At 33.8% G+C, this 20,198-nt stretch overlaps 1 protein-coding gene across 3 annotated transcripts in view; it reads left to right on the top strand.

Moving 5' to 3' along the window:
* LOC118193485 (salivary peroxidase/catechol oxidase-like) overlaps nucleotides 1-20,198 on the top strand; it is a 108,988-nt gene that overhangs the window by 53,411 nt on the left and 35,379 nt on the right. For 2 of the 3 annotated variants that reach the window (XM_035364593.2, XM_035364590.2), the window contains exons 4-10: nucleotides 1,759-1,860; nucleotides 2,661-2,787; nucleotides 5,082-5,251; nucleotides 5,376-5,546; nucleotides 8,224-8,397; nucleotides 11,706-11,807; nucleotides 15,667-15,774. In XM_035364593.2, the coding sequence (XP_035220484.1) occupies nucleotides 1,759-1,860; nucleotides 2,661-2,787; nucleotides 5,082-5,251; nucleotides 5,376-5,546; nucleotides 8,224-8,397; nucleotides 11,706-11,807; nucleotides 15,667-15,774 (954 nt within the window). The remainder of the gene's footprint in view (nucleotides 1-1,758; nucleotides 1,861-2,660; nucleotides 2,788-5,081; nucleotides 5,252-5,375; nucleotides 5,547-8,223; nucleotides 8,398-11,705; nucleotides 11,808-15,666; nucleotides 15,775-20,198) is intronic. The other variant, XM_035364599.2, reaches the window with a different exon arrangement.

Here is a 20,198-nt window from a genome sequence, read left to right as displayed (position 1 = left end):
TACTTACATGCTGCAGTATTATGATCATAGCTTAAAAAAAAATCCGTATTCACTATTAATCTTAAAATATGATTTGAATATTTTTCAAATACCGTCACTGTAAATGCTATCTTTTTTTACTTTCATGCGTTTTCAATGGTTCTAACATTTAATATAATAATCTACCTGTTTTTATTGCCTGCCCATGTGGTTATATATATATATATATATATATATATGTGTGTGTGTGTTGGCGTAAAAGGCCGAAACTTGGAGAATGTCAACATTCTCGAATGAATGTCAACATACATATAGTCGCTTCATGTCCGAAATATTTCCTAAACATCCTTATTTCTCATTTACACCGAAAAATGTCCGCATTCAGCATGAACTAATGGTAAATATTGAATAAAAATAGATTAAGTTTTTAAAATATCTTTATTAATAAAACACATTATGATATATGTCAGAATATTGGAGAAAGCCTTAGTAACACACATGTAAATAAGCTGTTGAACTTAAAACGAAGGAGGCATTTTAAATGAGATTAGAAGATAGCACCAGTAATTAACTTACTTAATTATGCGATTGATGTTATACAATCGTATTTATTGCAGCAACTTAATCTGTTATAACACTTTGAATTGCACAAGAAACAACTGCATTTAGTCGTGAAACAGTTTTCTTCTTAGCGTTTCGTATCTGCCTCCACCACAGTAACTCTGATTACCAAATATTCGATCTTTCACCAACGTATTTGATATGTGCTGACATTCATTGGAGGGGTTGATTTTATACAATTTCGGTCTTTTATGGTAACATTAGTATATATATATATATATAATTACAAAACTATTCTTTTGAAAACAAAACACAAACATGCTTAGTATGTCCGTGCATTAAGCTGCAGAAAAATTTATAAAGACATAAAAAAAGAAATTTAGAACTAATATGTATATATATATATATATATATATATATATATACAGTGATTCAGAACTAAGGAAACAAATTTCTAGGGTAGGGTATACCGAGTCGACTTGGATTCTCATAACAATGCAGGATCAGAAATGCAAACCTAACAAAATAGGGATCTTTTAGACGTTGTCGCAGGAAAACTGTTGGCAACCACTCGAAAAGGTATTAGGATGAAATTATGATGAAATCGTGATTGCAAACTGATATTTAAAGACCATAAGCTTGAAATCAATCATGACCTTCCTGATAATGAAGTTGCCCGAAGTTTCGTAACATCTCGGACGTTTAGGGACGCCGGCATCAGTCGAACATTCACATAAGCCATGCAAATGCGTCACTTAAACGCCCAGTGTCTTTCAAAACGTCTGAGTTTCCATGCCTTAACCACGTTACGAAATATCGGAAACCTTCATCAGGAGCGCCAGAACTTATTTTTATGGCCTTTAAATGTCAATTTCAAATCAGGATGCATTTATATGTTTTATTCTAACATCTCTGAGGGCAGTTATCGATAGTTTTCCTTCGACAGCTCCTAATATCCCTCCTATCTGGTTAGGATTGCATTTCCGACTATGAGTTACTATGGTATTCCGAGTCTTTTGGTGTAGCCTACACTTCCTAAAAGTTTGTACCGCTAGCTTATATAGTATATATATATATATATATATATATATATATATATATATTAAGCTACATTAAATACTACTGCACTATATAGAAGATGATGCAATAAATATTTGCCAAATTTGTGTTTGTGTGTGTGCTTTTAAAATGACTCGTAGTACATGTAATTTTTGACAGGAATAATAGATTTCCAAAGCAAAGATTTTCTAGATGCTTGGATGGAAGGAGAAGGTCTAGTAGCGTACAGAAAAAGATTAGAACTGATGCTTTTCGAAAATGGTAAGTTAAATCACACCATAAATTTTCTGAAATACTATTACTTCAATGCAGGACATTCTGTTCTTAGATAAGCGTATTTGGATTATCTAAGCATTGTCAGTCTCTCTCCCCTCCTCAAAAGTTATAGGCATTTGAAGAAGTTAGAAAAAACTTATGATTTTTTAAAGAAAAATTCATTTCTTTACTTCGAGATTTTCACTGTTAAAATTTAAAAAGGAATTAAAACTTTAACATCAATTCATATTAGAGGGGGATAACTTTGTACAGTTTAATAGCAAGCAAATGAAGAACGTTACATTAATGAACAGCAGAAATACGTTAAAATTTGTCACTGACTACAGTTTTATTGGAGCTTAGTTCATCTTCATTAAAGTTTGTTGCTACATAACGAAGAAACTGTAGTGTTCATCATACAATTAGAGTGGTCCCATACTACAAAGACACTATACATTTATAAACATCTATACCTTCTCGGGATTCAAACCCGAGCCCTTCGGCATCGCAGTAAACTCCCCATCCACTATACAATCTGGGAAGCATTCCTCCTATGATATTCCTGTATTAAATAAACTTATTCAATCCAGTTATGATTTCTTCGATTCTGATATATCCAGATGTTTTGCTGAATTTTTTGCTACTAACAGTTTTTGCATCGAAAATCAAAAGTTGTCTCTAGAATTTTCTTATCATAGAAGTTGCCGAATATGATAAAATTTTGATGAAATTGGGTTGCATATAACACAGAAAAGAAAAGTTGATCTTAGTTACTCAAGCCTTTAAAATGTTCTTGTCATTTTCAGGTGTGACTCCAACTAAAGGTTCACCTTCGTATTTGTTACAGCGTTTTCAAAAGGGCAACGCGGAATTCGGCAGGCTCCAAGACTGTGCCGTTATCGTAGAACATATGAAGAGGGTTTTGGGTAAATGGTAAGTGAACCCACTTTCTATTGCATCTACATTATAGTAGGACTATAAAAGATGATTTCTAATGTTGTTTAATTACTAGTTGTTCCACTGAGACTGAAATAGATTAAACTGGAGTTTAAAGCCATCTTAGATATCTAATATCATAAAACAGTACTTTTCATCAATTAGTTTTGTTCTGCTCTAATCAGAACCGTTGTATAATTTTTCGCATCCAAATTAAAGCAATTATTAAGAAGCTAATACGTTAGTTTTCAACCACCAACAAAAGTATTCGAAATTACAAATTAATTCGATTTGGCTAAAACTAAGACTAGTTATTAAGGTGCATGCGCAGTTCGTCTACAAGATTTTTAGGAATAAGTTCGTACAGAATCAAAAGGTAAAGACATTAGTAAAAAATCAAGAAATAAATCCGTAATTAAATAATTACCTACAAAAAATTAAATAACTGCAAAATAAAATTATAGCTGCAATTCTTAAACAAGTACTATAAAGAAAAACCGCAGAAAAAAATTACATAGATTGTGAATTTTCAATAATCCGTTAAAAATAATATATATTGAAGCTCAATAAACTTTAAAAAAAAAGATAACTCTCTTAGCTCTCCCCCCGAAAAAAATAAGGACAAGAAAAAAATGAAAGAAAATAAAAAAGAAAGGAAGAAATATTGTTTCTATGTCTCTAACAATTAAATATTTTCACTTTCAGTTACAAATTTTTCATGTAAATCATAATTCTCGGTTTATTTACCCCAGACAGATTTTAAAAGTTTCGTTAACACAAGGCAACAACGATGGAGAAATATTTTCTAAATCAAAATCACTGTTTTTAAGATATGTTTTCATTTATCATAAAAAAAACCACCCTAAGAAACATTTTTTTAAAGAAAGAACGTAATTGATTTGCGCAGTGATGTTGTAAACTTTGCATCACAATTGAAATGATATGGAAAGATGTAACGCATAATATTTTCTCCTACTGAGAATTTTGTATGACAGCCTTTACTATGCTAGCCATTAATTGCATCATGAAAGAACGTTCCCAATAAATCATCAGTATTAAAAGGCCGATTTAAAATACTGATTTTTCATTCAAAAATCACGTTTAACCGCTGTTTTTGTGTTAGAGGTCTTACCATACCTCCTGTAAGAAAAAAGAACTCATACCTGCGCATTTCAGAATTTAGTCTAGGAAAAATTATATCGTAATTTCGGCTTATTGCACCACGTAATTGTTTATGCTAGTCAAGATTCAAAGATTGTTATGAAAATTCACAATAAATGGGTCAAGGAGGGTCACACAGAGCGATCTACAAGATCTCGACTACACCCATTCCTAGTACCGAAGACAATACACATATTTTCCACACTAATATTACAAATAGTTTTGGTATATCACATTCCCGAGTCAAGAAATTAGGTCTGTTGCATAACAGAAGGCATCTGTTTTTACGGTACAATGACGTCTGTAAGGCTACGGTGTAAGCAGCAAGGTAATCATCGCTTCTTTTCTTGAGGCTTGTAAAGTCACCACAATTTTTAAACAGGAAACAAGAAAAATTAGCTATGGCCTCGCCCAGATTCGAATTCTGAACCTTCCAGTTGCTACCCGGTCGGTATTCCGAGTATAACACAAAGGCATGCGGTAAGGAAGGGAAAAGTCTCTTGCATTCTTCCCCAGTTAAAAGGCGATATTTTGGAGGGTAAGCCTATTTGCCAATTCTAAGTGGTGATCACATTTTTGTCCACCACATTTTTATTCGGGCGTCAGTTGTCAAGGAATTTAGAAACAGAACTGGGGATCTTCCCGCTTGCTAGTCAGACGTGCTTCCAGTTACACCACTAAGGCATGTGACAAGCATTAAGGAGCTAAGGTTGTTCTTAGAAACTGTAACACAGGAATCCACTCCTACAGTGGACCGTTCAACGATGTACACACAACGCATAAGTAGCATCACGTCGTTTTTTCTCGCAAATAACTCTTTGGCTTACACCATCATGATGGCCGTATCTGCGAGTGAGAGCATCGAGTAGAAAGAATGCTTACTATTTCAAGCTGCTAGCTTAAAATAGTAAACAATATTACGATTAATCTATTTGCCGACTGACAGAATAAAATAAAAATTTTAAATGCTCAAGTTAGGGTTTGAGATTTAATTAGCGTAACTAACACATAAATTGAAACTATTATGCTGACTGCGATGTCACTCAGACTCACTCCACTGCATTAAATCACTTATGCATATTATTTCGAGTAAATAATATAAATATTTATGTGTAATATACTTCATTTAGCATAGATACTAGTCTTCTGCCAGATCACTGCCATCCAGATATGCCTGTATCTTGCAATAACTCGTATCCATATAGAAGCTATAATGGAAGTTGTAACAATTTGAGACATCACGACTGGGGCATGGTTTTGACATCCTTTAGGAGATTAATGAAACCTGAGTATGCGGATGGTAAGATTATACAGAGAATTTTTATTTTTTAAATCGATATTCAAATGAAATTATTTTTACGAATATAAATTAATTCAGTTATCTTAAACAAAAATTATTAAATACCGGCTATTTTTGTTTTCAGGTGTATCTTTGCCCCGCATGTCAGCTTCTGGAGATGAACTTCCCAATGCTCGGTACTTGAGCAACGAGCTGTACACTCATCATTCGCGCCCTAGATGCAACTGTACTGTTCTTACGCTTTATTTTGGGCTCTTCATTGATCACGATATTATCAGAATTACTAGCAAAACTGGTGAGTTATGCCAAAATATATTTTTCATTGTTTGCTTTATTTGTTGCCGAAATTTCATTATAAATTAAAAAAAATTAGATTCCCTTTTAATATTTTAGGAATTGTTGTTGGTTTAAAATATAAACAAATAGCACATATTCCTAAAATATTCGCATAATAATTTTTGCATTATATAAATAAAATGCAAGAATTATATATCAAACCGCTAAAAATTCATGTAAAGGATTTCATTTCAATATGAAGATTGTAAAATAAAAATTAATTATTATCATTATGAAGACTACTACCTAACGCTTATTTATTCCTCAATTACCCTCAAATTAAACTTGAGAATTTACCTATAATATACTTCAATTTCTTACATAATGTAAGGTTTTTATGTTTCTTAACTCCTTAACATATTATTCTTATCTTTATACTGCACGTTTACTTTCATCGACTACTATCAGAATGCAAAATATTTAACATATATAAAAGTAGAGTTCTTGAAATTCAGAATGAATCAGCAACCTCTGACCTCCAAACCAATCCCGCCCTACTTTACCTAAATCAGCTTTAGCTTTTGTTAAGCGAGTTTCCTTCCTCTTGTTAAAGAACATTAACCAAAGCTTGCAGTAGAAATTTGACTTTAGAATTCCATAAAATGGTATGACTCCAAATTTACCAACAATGATTCAACTTTAGGATCAGTTGAATTCTCTAAATGGTTAACGTTGGCTTAGGACTTAACCACTTTATGACAGTGCGAATTTGTCTAGTTCCATTCCAGTGGAGGAGAATTCCCTAGGAAACAGATTCGGAAAACTTCCATTCCTCTTTCCCTTCCACCAACCACTCGAGAAACTGGTAGTACCATGCCCGAAAGATACTTTATATTTACAAGAATCCATGCCTTCTTCGAGATTTGAACCTGGACCCAAGGCTATGACAGCCGACTTCACTACTCTAATAAGCGGAAAAGTATATTATGCGTGTATATTTGCTTTCTTGGCTTCTTTATTATTTTTATGCTCTGCCCTATAAAAGCTTATAATATTTTCTTAAAACCATAGCTTAAGATATCTTTATTAATGTAGATTTCTATATGGCATCAGTTGGTCGCATTACTCTTGCTCGTGATGTTTGGATTACTTCTTTCTTTCAGCTAGGATTCGATGTAGCAAACCCTGAAGTAGGGTTAGGCCAATGGTAAAAATAAAGACTTTGGAAAATTTAGATCCCCTAAAATTAAATTTTTAAGTCACTAGGACTTTTAACTTTTGAGCTGAGTGGTCTGCTTCTTTTAAACCTCCTCTGTATACATATATATCTACATTTTCTTCTTTTTCTCCTGCGTGATATTCCAGTGTCCCTTGCGCTGAGTCTCTGGCTACTACTGTGATATGATTCTCTTTCTTTTGTGTTCTTTATGCATGGTAGAGGCCTTTCAGGGGGAAATAGTCTATTATTACAAATAATTTCATTGCATCTGAGAAGTATAAACATTTGAAGAAAAAATGTTGTAAAATAGTGTAAGTGTAATAATAACAATGATTAATTTCAGAAAACGTCGTAAGACAACAATTACATTGTATTTTGTACTGAGTGATCAACTGCTGAGATTCTCAAATATTCACAAGGCAATCCTAAGTTGACTATGCCACGTGAGGCCTAATGTTTCCTTGATGAAGCAATAAGCTGTGATCCACTAGACTTGGACGTTTTCGACTTGAGGCAAAGTTGTCCAAATCAATTGAGGCAATGCTGTGCAAACCTTAAGATGGAATCGCAATTTGATATAGCAGTAATAATTACTATTCACCTCTGAAAATGGATTAGCAGCGTAAAAAGAACGCATCATCTCACTTCTCCTCTAAAGTACATTCTTCTGGCATGGTAGCTATATTTACACTGTTATGACAGACCTTCAGTGATTGGTGGCATTGCTCCAATGACTCCGTATGATGTAAAGTCTTTGTGGCTAACTGACAACACGTTTTAAAATTAGTCATTGCTATCACTCGTAATCTTACACTTTCTAACGTATTTATTGAATACTTTTCATGTTACTCTTAAACGCTTACTTTGTAACCCTGAAAGCTTTACATAATCGTCGTCTGTAAGGTAAACAAAGGGTTCTTATACTGCATAAATGGAAATAGTTTGTCCTGTCTAATTTAAGTGCATGTTTCCTCGTTTAAATTAAAGACTTAAAAGAATTTTCGAAAATTATTGCTTCAGAACCTAGTTTATATTTTATATTTTTATTTGTTAAGTGGGGGAAATGTTAGTTATATGTTTTGATTTCTGGCAAATTATTATTTTTCAGAATAATTACCATATTTACTGGCATATAAACCTTTTCATCTACTAATTTTACCGTTTGAAACCCAGGAGAGAAAAAATACGCGTTGTGTAATACTTTTGAAGAGACGTTTTTAACGATAAATATAGAAGATTAAAAGGCATGCATAAAAATACACTAATGTTAGTGTATTAATTTCAATAATATTGGTTTTACTTATAGAAGATGCTTTCCTATTTGTGAACATATTTCACATTGTTACCATAATTCAGAAGTTCCTAAATCATATGATGAAAAAACTTACGGGGAAAATTTAACGAGGGAGAGAAATATGCGAGTAAATGTGATACTTAAAAAGAAATTTTGTTTATTTTGTGGTACTTAATTGTTTAGGTCACAATGGAGAATCTATATCATGCTGCAGTCCAGAAGTCATTGAAAACCCTAGTCTTCTGCATCCTGAGTGTATGGCCATTGGAGTACCTGAAGATGATCCATTTTATGGACCTCTTGGTGTGAAATGTCTTGACTTTGTACGATCAGCACCAGTTCCTGGGGAATGTCCGGGTAAGATCTCATTTCAATTGCTTGTGCACCTAATTTTCAAAGAACAATGACTAACACTCGAACATTTAGTGATCATTCTGAAGAAGGCTTGAACAAAACACATAAAAGCGGGGGAAAAAAAGCCAAAGTTCTTTCTTTATCTCCCGTTCTACTCGGCCGATTGACGAAATTCAACTTGCGTTTTTCATGTCTCTAAGGCGCGATTTGGTATATGTTTTAGATTTATATATAGCATTCTTCTAGTAGTATTTTGACATAAAGTCGGAATTTTTCTGAAATAACATATCATTTTTTCCCATATTTCGATTTTACGACTCAAATTATGCCAAACTTCCAAGTTTTATAAAAGTCACACGAATAGTTTTTAAAAATTAGCTCTCAAATTTTAGCTTCTCAATATTAATAGAATTTGATATATATTTATTAATATCTTTTTTATTAAACTGATCTGATTCTTCCTTTCATATTTCGAAATTTAGGTTCATTCCAAATAAAATTCGCCCATTTTTTATGATTTATTTTTAAATCTGCATTTTTAAATAATTTTTAAAAAGTTTTCGGAAAAATTTTTTAATTATAACCTATAAAATTTTTGCCATTACTTTAAAGTAGATGTATTTCTAAGCATAAATGAAAAAATTAGAGTTTTTTATTTAAAATTTCCTAAGATATATGTGAATTTACATTTGGTGCGTTTTAAAATTTTGCGAATTTATTATAAGCGATAATAATGAAAATGTGGCTTACGCATTTTGTTACAATTCTTTGAAAGTATGAACGATGACTTTTTTCCCGCTCGGAAAAGAAAAGGAAAGGAGAATAGGTTGCTATAAATTAAGAAGTTCGCTAAGCAAGTTATTTTTGGCGCAAACTGAAAAAAATGCGCCAATGTAAGTTTTTTAATTTCTCCATAAATTTCTCACCAAAAATTACAAGATTTAATATCTAGGCATAATCTGAGTCGTAAAATCGAAATATGGAAAACAATTGGTATGTTATCTCAGAAAAAGTCATATTTTGTATCAAAATACCTATGTTAGAGCAATGCTATATATAAATCTAATATATATCCTTAGTTGCGCTTTCGAGGCATGGAGAACGCAATTTGAATTTCGTCAATCGGCCCAGTAGAACTAAAGACATAGAACTTTTTTTTTTTTTTTTTTTTTTTGCCCGCAGTGTACATACAACATGAGCATTATTGGAAAGACAGATTATATTAGCTCTTTTTGAAATACAATTTTGTAAATAAAAAATATATTTTAAAAGGAGATAATCTATTTCCCGTTTCATTAGTAGCTAAGCATTAATATTTTATCAACTGAATTAAAAGTGATGATTTCTATTTCTTTATTTATAATTAAACAGTTGTATCTTCAATGAATTTTAAGTAAAAAATTGTTGTACTCATCGGCAATTGGTAATATATGATTTGCGTGGCGATGGCAAGGGAAGGAAGTATTTTCTTTAAACGTTTATCTTTTGTAAATTTGTTTGTGTCGTTAATTGTTGTAAATTAATTATCAAGAAAACCATCAACCGAAAATGTATTAAAATTAAAAAACAAATTGCATTGTTGTGTATTAATGTTTTGCCGGTTTTCAAGTAAGCTAAATTGCATTACAAAGTCCTAGCATGTGTATGTGTCAAGATGATATGTGTAATCTCATCCTAGTGTAGCACAAGTGGCTTCGTTGTAATTATGAGAAATTGCCTATACTTAAGTTACGCGACAAATCGAGAGGCCAAAATTTAGCAAGACGAAGGTGGATCGAGGGCCGACGAATACAGACCAGTAGAATTATTACTCTAGAAACTTACAAAATACCTGGGATTACAACTACTAAAAGCTGGGTTAGGTAGGTGACTTTCATTTCCTTTTCTGAGAGGAAAATAGATGTTAGTATTCCTTCTCTCTCTCTTACTGTTAACAAATTAGCATTTGGGTCTTCTTCGTTATGAGCATGATGACTTTGCTAGCCTATAGTTTGCACTATGAATATTTGTATTTTGTATTTATAGTTCACACTGTAAATATGGTTACACACAACTTTAGATTTTCCCAGATGAGAACTTTCTGAAAATTTTCCCATTTCAGCCTCACGCTGTGGGAAAGATTCCCATCTCACCTTTTTTTTTTTTTTTTCAAGGTTTATGGTAAATCGAAAACGCGATGGGATGTTACTGTTATGTGACTATGAAGGATGACACAATGACTCTCCATCTTTTAAATTTCGTATTCAGGCACTGTTTAAATACATTAATGTTCCCATCGTTAGTACGTAATACAGTAAACTTTAAAATATTTTTATGGTATTGGCTATCAATTCGTCCAGTAACATTTGTGAATACCAGGTCTTCTCTGAAACGTTCCCCACCAACTATAGCGAAGCAAGGGAAACGAAAAAGACTGTTAATTTCCTCGTATTAGAATGGCGCCGACATGGATGACGCAGTTTCGGTTTTAAATATCCTTAATAAATTCAACGACTCTTGGTGTATTTAAATCAAACTGAAGACATTTAATGATATAACATTCACACGTAAACATTTAGTAATAATTCAGGAGTACAGATAAGCATAAAATAGGAATTACAACCGTTACAAGCCAGCTACGCTTTTAGCGACCGAATTCTACGAACGACAAATCTCAAAAGCGTGTTGCCAACGCAGGACAACGAAAAGGTAGAAATTAATTCGACAGGCGTGGAAGTGAACAGACAGAAAGGGCGAAATAGCACAGATTTTAATGCTTTGTCCCCATGCACTGCAGAAGGCCAAAAAAAGCCTGAAGTGGCATGATTTTTAACCTCCAAAAAGCCTGTAGTGTAAAAGGCTGAAATGAGACATCACGACAAATATTTTTAGTAGTACTGATCGTAGCCTGTCTGCTCACTTGTCATAGGATGTAGCTGAGATTACATAGACGACAATTCATATAACCAATTTTACAGTTCTAGGCTTGGTAAATGAAATTAATCAACTCTAGATTCTGACTTTTGCTATTTTCCACCGTCCTTATCAGTTGAGAAACCTATCTTTTGTTAATTAAATATTTCTTAAAAAAAAAAAAAAAATGCGGTATTTAACATATATGTGTCAGTGATATAGACAGCACAGAGCAGTAAGAGTTCTAATCATCCTTATATTAGCAGTCCGTAATTAGTAAACTTTTTGGATTTAATTACATATAAAATTATAGATAAATAGTTGATATTTCTTTAAAGATTTCTTTTACTAGTTGGATTGTATGTACTTTTGGATGCAAATATAATTGGTATAGAAACTTGTATTTTCCTTTCTTATAGGAGAACGAGAACAGATGAATTTAGTTACTTCATTCCTGGATGCATCTGGTGTTTACGGCTCTTTCGATGATAAGAATAAAGTTCTCCGATCTTTCGAAAATGGTAAAATTGTAAAGTTAATTAATAATTTACAGTTTGATTAACCGTTTTTTAATTCGCTATCTTCATATCAAACATTTGAAATAGATGCAAATTAACAAGATAATATTTAAATGGTACACGAAATAATAAGGTATGTAGTAATTGGCAGGTACACTCCCCCCCCCACACACAGTGTAATCTCTGCTACAAGTAGCAGTCAGCTTCCTTACGCTGAAAACAGTAGATTTGCTTGAAAATTTAAAAAGTTAGTAAATTAAATTAAATAGTTTCGACCATTTAGTATTATAATAAGAATATGCGAGATCTGTAGAAGGAAAACGGGAAGATATATTTATATATTTCAGAGGGAAGATAACTATCAATACGTTTTAATATAATAGTTATGTGTTTATATAATAAATTAAAATATTTATAAATGTTTTAATATAGTAGTGTAGAGACATTAGAGTTTCTTTAAAACAAGGAGAGATGAAAAAAGAGCAGTGCGGTCTCCGGTACTCGAACCACGGACCTCTCGAATACGCGTCGAGCGTGCTGACCACTACACCACGAAGGCATGCTAAAAAGGCGGGAGAAATACCTTATATACTCCCCCTTTTAAAGGGCGACTAGGAATCAGGGGACCCAATCGCGATATCCTGGTGGTGGAGAATCATCATCCACCAACCTTTTGGTTCGGGCGCCACTGTAGAGACATTAGGTTTTTTGAAGTAGGAGTAGAGGAAAAATGAGCAATGCCCTCGCCGGAAATCGAACCACGGGCCTCTCGAATACGCATTGAGCGTGCTGACCACTACACCATGAATGCATGGTGCAGTGGGGATGTAGTCTAAGAAGGCGGAAGAAATACCTTATAGTTATAGTTTGGTCCAGCAAGAAACAGAGGAACTTGGTTTTTTAACTTATGTTTGACTTTGTGCCACCTAAGAGCATAATTACCAATAAAAATTTTAGTTTCTTTCTTTCCTTTTCTTTCTTTTGCAAAAATTGAGGGGTTATTTTGCATTTGTACTGGCATGTTTAGAATAATCACGAAAATTAGTCAATAACCCTTAAGGCAGAGATGCTTAGTTAAGTGATTAAAAGCCTGAGGTTGCTGTTAGTTTTTACTTGAATCCTACAACATTATCTGACAGAGTGTAATTTCTTATTGTAAACATTTAAATCAAACTCAGTTTGCTGCTTTGAATGTTTTATTTCTACCTATGATCAAACTGTTTGTCTGAACAATTTGCTCAAAACCTGGAACTTTAATATTATTGCTTGCGTACGGATTCGTAATTAATTGAATTAGATTGAATGCACACAGGTCCGATGATAGGTTAATAAAATTTATTTTATCAGCAGAAACACTTCAGAGTTCTAGAATTTTCCACAGAAATACTCGTACATTTGTTTAAAGTATCACAAAGTACAACCAGTAGTTATCCTTCAAACTACTAAGAACGTTAAACACAACCCAATGCAAAGCGCATTTAAAGAGAAAGCTAATCTGATCTCACGTTGAACTAACAACTCGCAAAAATAACAACAATAGCTAATTAAAAAACTTAGAGCATATGCTCTCTCTCGCCGGCGTTATATAGTTTTCAGCCAGGCGCCGAGATATTTCTAGTACCTTCTGCTTCTCGAAATTATTGGAAAGCAATATGAGGGTCGAATTGCGTTTATAGAAAATATAGCGATCAATTACACTTATACTTATTCAATTAAAATATTTATTATGGTGATACAGAGACCGGACCAAAATGTTGCCATATGTTCGCCAAATTTTGTGAATTTTGGCGATTTCTTGCAGATCTTGCGACAAAATAAGTCGCCAAAACCGCTCTCAGCTTGATGATATCTTGCCAAATTATCGAGATACCCATTTACTCAGTGTTAAATGGACTTGCGCCTGTTTTCTTACTTTTCCAGCATAGCTTTTCTATATAATTTGTTTCGCGTTACATTACACAGAAAAATACAATAATTTCACATATAACTGCACTAAAATCATCTATCTGTGTACAAAATTTGTAACATCTAAAAAACCGAATTGGTTACGGTTGTTAAAATAAGTAAAATATTTTATATATTTCTTTATTTTATATTATATACATACACGTATGTGCTAATATATAGCTTGTATAAACTCGAATCTAGAACTTATCACTGTGTTTAATGTGTAAACTCTAATTCAAGCATATATTGCTTCAGTCTAAAACGTATATTTTTAAAGATTTTATTAAGTATTATACTACATTTATACATTTTATTTATAAGGTTCCAACATAGAATTTACAGTTAAATGTGTGGAACCTTGAGAACTGGTAAGCGAATAATCGCTTTAGTTCTGGAGACAGACACGTAAACTTGAGAAAGGTTAATTACCCTTTATTGCTCAAAATAAAGTTTTACAGATGGCCCTTTCTTAGGACGTACAGAACAGCCTCCACTTGGGTTTGAACTCAAGAATATTAAGAAATAAAACTTAACTAATACTTAACTAAAACGATATAGCCAAAGCTATCAAAATTTTACAGGAGTTGGCCCCTTAAATGCTAACTAAACGGCGAAGCTATTAAGGGCCTGAAATACGGCCGAGCGTAGTAATAGCTTAGAGAGAGTGTAGCCGAAAGGCGAAAGAGCGCTAGTCAGAATCTCTGGCTATCTAACGAAGTCAATGGAACTTCGACTTGAAGTACTGCTCTTCCTTTATTTGCATTTAACCGCGATTCTAAAAACGCACTCTGTCAGGAAATTTGTAAGCTGAAATTAGAAGCCACAGGAAAGTAGCTTTAACTAAAAAGATAACTATTAACAACTTAGGATAAAACTTACATATTATGTATTATACTACGATCTTTAATAAAAGTGCGATATATTTATTAAAAACTAAATGATTATTAATACTTACTCTGTGAAATAATTAGATTATAATAATCATTTTATTTAGACAGAACGAGGAACATAATATCCTCTGTTGAGCTACAATAACCCCAAGTCGTAATGATGTAAATAAACAACAGAGAACAGGAGAACAATAAGCATACGAGACATTAGGACTTTACCATACGGCGATACAGGTATTGTCCTGTGATGCTACTGATCCAGTGAAGCATCCTACAGAAGCTCCGCTCAAACTTTCCAAAGCATTTTCCTGCAGTTATTATTTAGAAGAATTTGTCTTTTTCGTAACAATTAATGCTCACAAATATCTTGCCCTTCTTCCGAACGGTATTTTACAATACTCTTGATTTTGCGATGAAATTTTGGATTATTTATTATATGTCTTCAACACTCGAGTTCGTTTGTAGTTGGCCTAAGGCTGTGATGTGCTTGTGTTATTGGGCATGAGAAGAGGTAGTATACTACAGATCCTCTTTAGCTGCAAATTCAGTTGTCTAAGGAAGAGTTCTCTTCTATTAATAAATGGGGAAGGGTCAAATTAATAGAATAGTCAAATTTAAATTAATCTTTAAACCGTAGTCAGAGACTAAACAATTAAATATTCAACTAGAAGCTGGCTCAGTAATTTTACCGGCGCATCAGATTTAAAGTGTCGGAAGCAACAGGCCGTAAAGCCGAATAATTACAGCTGTTAGAACTGGCAGGAACTAACCACGTAGCGAGCACGTGATGTCAGAAAAAATGTCTGATTCAAAATCTAGAAACTTCAGCTTAAATACTCACGCCTAATTTGCATTTTAATGAGGAATACTGAAAGAAGAAGTCATAGTAAAGACTGAAATCATAATATCTGGCTAATTAACATATGATACCCTACAGCGCGTAAAGTTTTTTTTCCCGCATATTTCAGTGAAATATATCAAACAAGAATCCAGAGCAATTAATATATACATACACCCTTTTCTAGGACTTCTTAAAGTTTGTTGGATCAACGACACCATGATGTTACCACCAGCGCATCACATAAGCTACGAATGCGGATTTCCCTCAAAAGACCTTTATTGCTTCAGAGCTGGTAATATATATTCTTATAATTCATAATTTTTATCAAAGTACTTTTAAATTTAAAAAAAAAACAGCTCTTTTGGGCTAAATTACTTGTTTGAAAAATAATGCAAAATATTTTACTGCATTAAATTTAGTTTTAATAGAATATTAATTATCCGGACATAACGGGAATTCTATTTATCTACAGGGGTTGGACAAAAATATGGAAACACCTTTAAAAAAACATGTTCCTTTGCTTAATATGGTGTAGGAAACCTGTTGGCATCCAAAACAGCTTGCAGTCTTCTCGGAATGGATAAATACAGTTCTTGTATGTTTGCCAAGGTAATATTATACCATTCATTCTTCCTGGCAAGTTCGATAACGATGTTGGCGGTGGATAACGATAACGCACTTTCCGTTCCAATGTAGACCACAAAGGTTCGATAATATTCAGGTCTGGTGACTGTGGTGGCCAGGGAAGATGGGACAACTCATCCTCGTGCTCAGAAAACCAGTCCTGGACAATGTGAGCTGTGTGAACAGGGGCTTTGTCGTCTTGGAAGACACCATCACCATCGGGGAACAAAGTTTGTACCATGGGATGAACTTGATCGGTCAAAATGTTCACATAAGTCTTGGCAGTCATGTGCCCTGACACAGTTATCATGGGGCCAGCAGAGAACCACGATATGGCTGCCCAAACCATAACAGAACCCCCGCCATGTTTCACTCTTGGCAACAAGCAGTCTGTATTATAGGCTTGAGATGGCGTTCTCCAGACGTAAACTCGGCCAGAAGTGGGAAACAATGTGAAAGAAGACTCGTCAGACCATATTACTCGCTTCCACTGCTCTATAGTCCAGGCTTTATGACTTAAACACCACCTTTTCCTGTTACGGGCATTAGCATCACTGATGAGTGGCTTCTCAATTGCAGCACGGCCAGCAATTCCCTGTTTATGAAGCTCCCTTCTAATTGTTTTGGTACTCACAGGGTTCGGTAACACAACATTCATTTCAGCAGTAACTTTTGCAGCTGTGGTCTTCTTATTTTTCGTCACAATTGCCCTTAATGATCGTCTGTCACGATCACTCAGGACACACTTTCGTCCGCGCTGTGAGTTAGCAGATGATGTTTTTCCGCTTTTCAAATATGCGGAATAAATCTTCGATACAGTACCTCTTGAAACACTAAACACCGGCTACCTTGCTTACGGAAGCACCTACCATACGTGCTCCAACAATTTGCCCACGTTCGAAGTCTGTTAACTCTGACATAATGCAATGACAACCTCACATAACAGTACTCCGACAACAACTGAACTGTTTAGCACATTTACGAAGTTGTATAGGTGGAGTGAGTAGTCAAAAACGCCAGCGGCACCTACATATTTCATTAAAATCAATCTTTCTTTTCAAACATGCATTTCACAAGGTGTTTCCATATTTTTGTCCATCCACTGTATACGTGTGCTTTGTCCAGTAGGTTAACTAAATTTAAGCCTATTTCTGTATTATCGGTATGCTTTAATTTACATTGATTTAAATTACCTTAAAAGATAAATAGTGCATTATATATTTCAAAAACTATTGGTATGACATGTAGATGGCGATACACGGTTGCCATAAGCGTTAATGAAAACAATGCTTTTACACCGTGGTCATTGCTTACTCATAACAAGTGTATCCTTTTTTAAATTATGTATTATATTTTCAATTTTATTATTTTTCTTCGATAAAAAATAATATCAATTAAATTTAAATTGAAGATATATGTGCTATATACTGCTGGGATAAGGATCGACAACAATGTCACTCATAAAAATCACAAAATGAAAGAAGCAAAGTTTGGAAAATTGAAATAAGCGCGGGATATAGTAAGAAATTTCATTTCATTGTCTGTTCATCAAGTAAAAGCCCTGATAAAAGATTTAAAGGATTTGATGCGTATGGACGGATGTTGTACCAAGTAAAGGTTTATGGAAAAGACTTAATTGGCGATCTCGGAAATTTCGGTGATTTGCCAATATCACTTAAATAATTTTATGCGTGGTCAAAGAAGGGCGAAAACTAACATGTTTCCAGGGTGTTCAACATCGTCCACAGCGTTATTTCATGGCTATGGAAAGCATAAAAACAACAGGAAAATGTAGCTAGCGTCAAGGGAGAGGTTCTGCTAGGTGTAAGACATCTTCAGGAGACTACATTGCTTTATCGACAGAAAGGGAAACAGGCGCATCACAGCTCAGCAAATGGCGAATGAATTTTTTGCTGCCACAGGACTATGGATCTCCCGAAAAGCCAGAAGTTTTGAAGAATGAGGACTACACGCCCGCAGACCTGTTGTGTGTCCCAAATGCACCTTACCGTCAGCTTGCAATGGTGTCGCAAGCATCGTGATTGGACTGAGCAGAAGTGGGCTAGTGTACTATTCTTCGATGGGAGCAAGTTCAGTTTGTCACCGGATTGTAGACGACAGCTGATCTGTCTTGGTATTACTTATCGTCTATAAAATATCCGGGAAAGCGACCGATATATGAAATGCAATATCATGGATCCGGCCGAAATCATGATCAATTTGCCGCACGCCCGTACGTGTGGTTGCGACTGGGACTATGGCCGGCCAACAATGCTTTTTATGTTCACCTTTTCCGTAGTGCTTTCGATGGTAATTTTTTTTGTCCATAGACTACAACGTACCGTGTCATCGAACACTCGCTGTTCAGGATTGTCTAGAAAGCGAAAATATTCAATGCTTCATATGACCAGCGTCTTCTCCTGATTTAACCTCTATTGAAAATCTTTGGAACGCACTAGAGAAACGAATTGTTAATCGAAAATATCCTCTAATGAACAAGAACACTATTGTCCATGCACTAACAGGTGAATGGGATCAGTTGTTTCAACAGCTGCTGGAATAATATTGTGCAAACCAGATACGACGTGTGGAAAGCTCCATCCTACTTCACGGTGGATACAACCCCTACTAATAGTTTTCAGGTTCCTGCTGTCATTCATATGCACTTTTCCATTTTCTCGTACAAAGCATCAAAAAAGCAATTTTTTATTTTTGGATGTTTCAAAACCTTCTCTATTTTCCTGATCAATAAATGCCTTTTATTTTAGTGTCCGAATAGTGTTGCAACAATGTTTTATCCTGCTTAGCATCCAGCTCCACTTAATTTTATGCTACATTGCAGTTTGAGATCCGTTCTTAGAACTGTGAAATAGTGTCTCTTGGTCTAAGAATAAGTTGTATATTCAAGTGCTTTAAGAAAACAAAAAAAAATTTTTTTTTTCCTTTGCTTGTTTTGATAGAAAGGAAACAAATATTTAATGCTGCTACCCACGTAAATAAAAATTAGCTTCTTTGTTTCATTTTTGTTAGAACAGAATTGAATATTTTATTGATATTATTTCCGAAAAATAAATACTTTTGATTACATTTTATACAAACAAAATATTTTGTTTCTTTAATTGCTAAATAAAAATACAATAAAGTGACAAATAAAAGTTTCTTACTTGCTTTGCAGCAAATATGTATTTTGGCCTAAAAAAGAAGATGACACAATATCCTAGAATTTTCAAGTATTTAGATTCGCTGTGATCCTAGTTAGTTTGGGTATTTGAAGTTTTACTCTATGTTTATGTATTAAAATTTTTCTCTGGTGACCAACACAGTCTATAAAATTTTAAATATCGGTCACTATTATTGAACATTCAGTTGAAGAATTAGTAGATGATTTTGATTTACTACCAATGAACGCTTTCAGGTGCTTTGAATGATTTCATCTTCCCATCATATTTTTTTCAAAAGAAAACATCCGTTCCTTTCTTCTTAAATCTGTTGTTTAGCTGCTTATAATATCACCGAGGATATTTATTTTAGCTATAATTTTCATTATTTTTTAAAGTACACTGTAACAAAAGTATCGAAGATGGATGAAAGGATGAAATTAAGAAAGGTTTGGAAAAAAATGGGCCACAGTACTACGATGATTCCAGATAATTATGTAGTAGTATACTGTAGTGCTTTAAAGATTTGAATATCAGAGACTTTTGAGTGCTTATTTATATTTCCAGAAATATTAGCCACTTTAGAAGGCGGTTCTCTATAAGTTGATCACCATGAAAGATTTCACTATGTCCGCCGGAAACATCGCGGAGGGAAAAAAGTTAGATAAAAGCACCCTCGTTTAAAACACAATGGAGGAGAAAAAAAGTTTTAAAAAAAAATTTTAAAAAAACATCGCAGTTCCTAAAGAATTCAGGAACAGAACATCATGGGTAAAAATAAAATTTTGCTATTTTAAAACATCGTTGTACAAAACATCAGGGAAAAATAAATTACCCTACAAAACATTGCAGATATGTTTTCGTTAAAAAAAATTTAATGTGTATTCATTGATGCAGTAGGCCATAATTTGTGAGAGAGGCAAAAAATGAGGAT

Source organism: Stegodyphus dumicola, chromosome 4 (genome assembly GCF_044657685.1).
Source record: "Stegodyphus dumicola isolate Sdum_Otavi_A_Nest chromosome 4, ASM4465768v1".
In the NCBI taxonomy this organism is placed as follows: domain Eukaryota; kingdom Metazoa; phylum Arthropoda; class Arachnida; order Araneae; family Eresidae; genus Stegodyphus; species Stegodyphus dumicola.
Note: the sequence above shows the minus strand (reverse complement) of the source record. Positions and strands in the feature narration are given on the sequence as shown.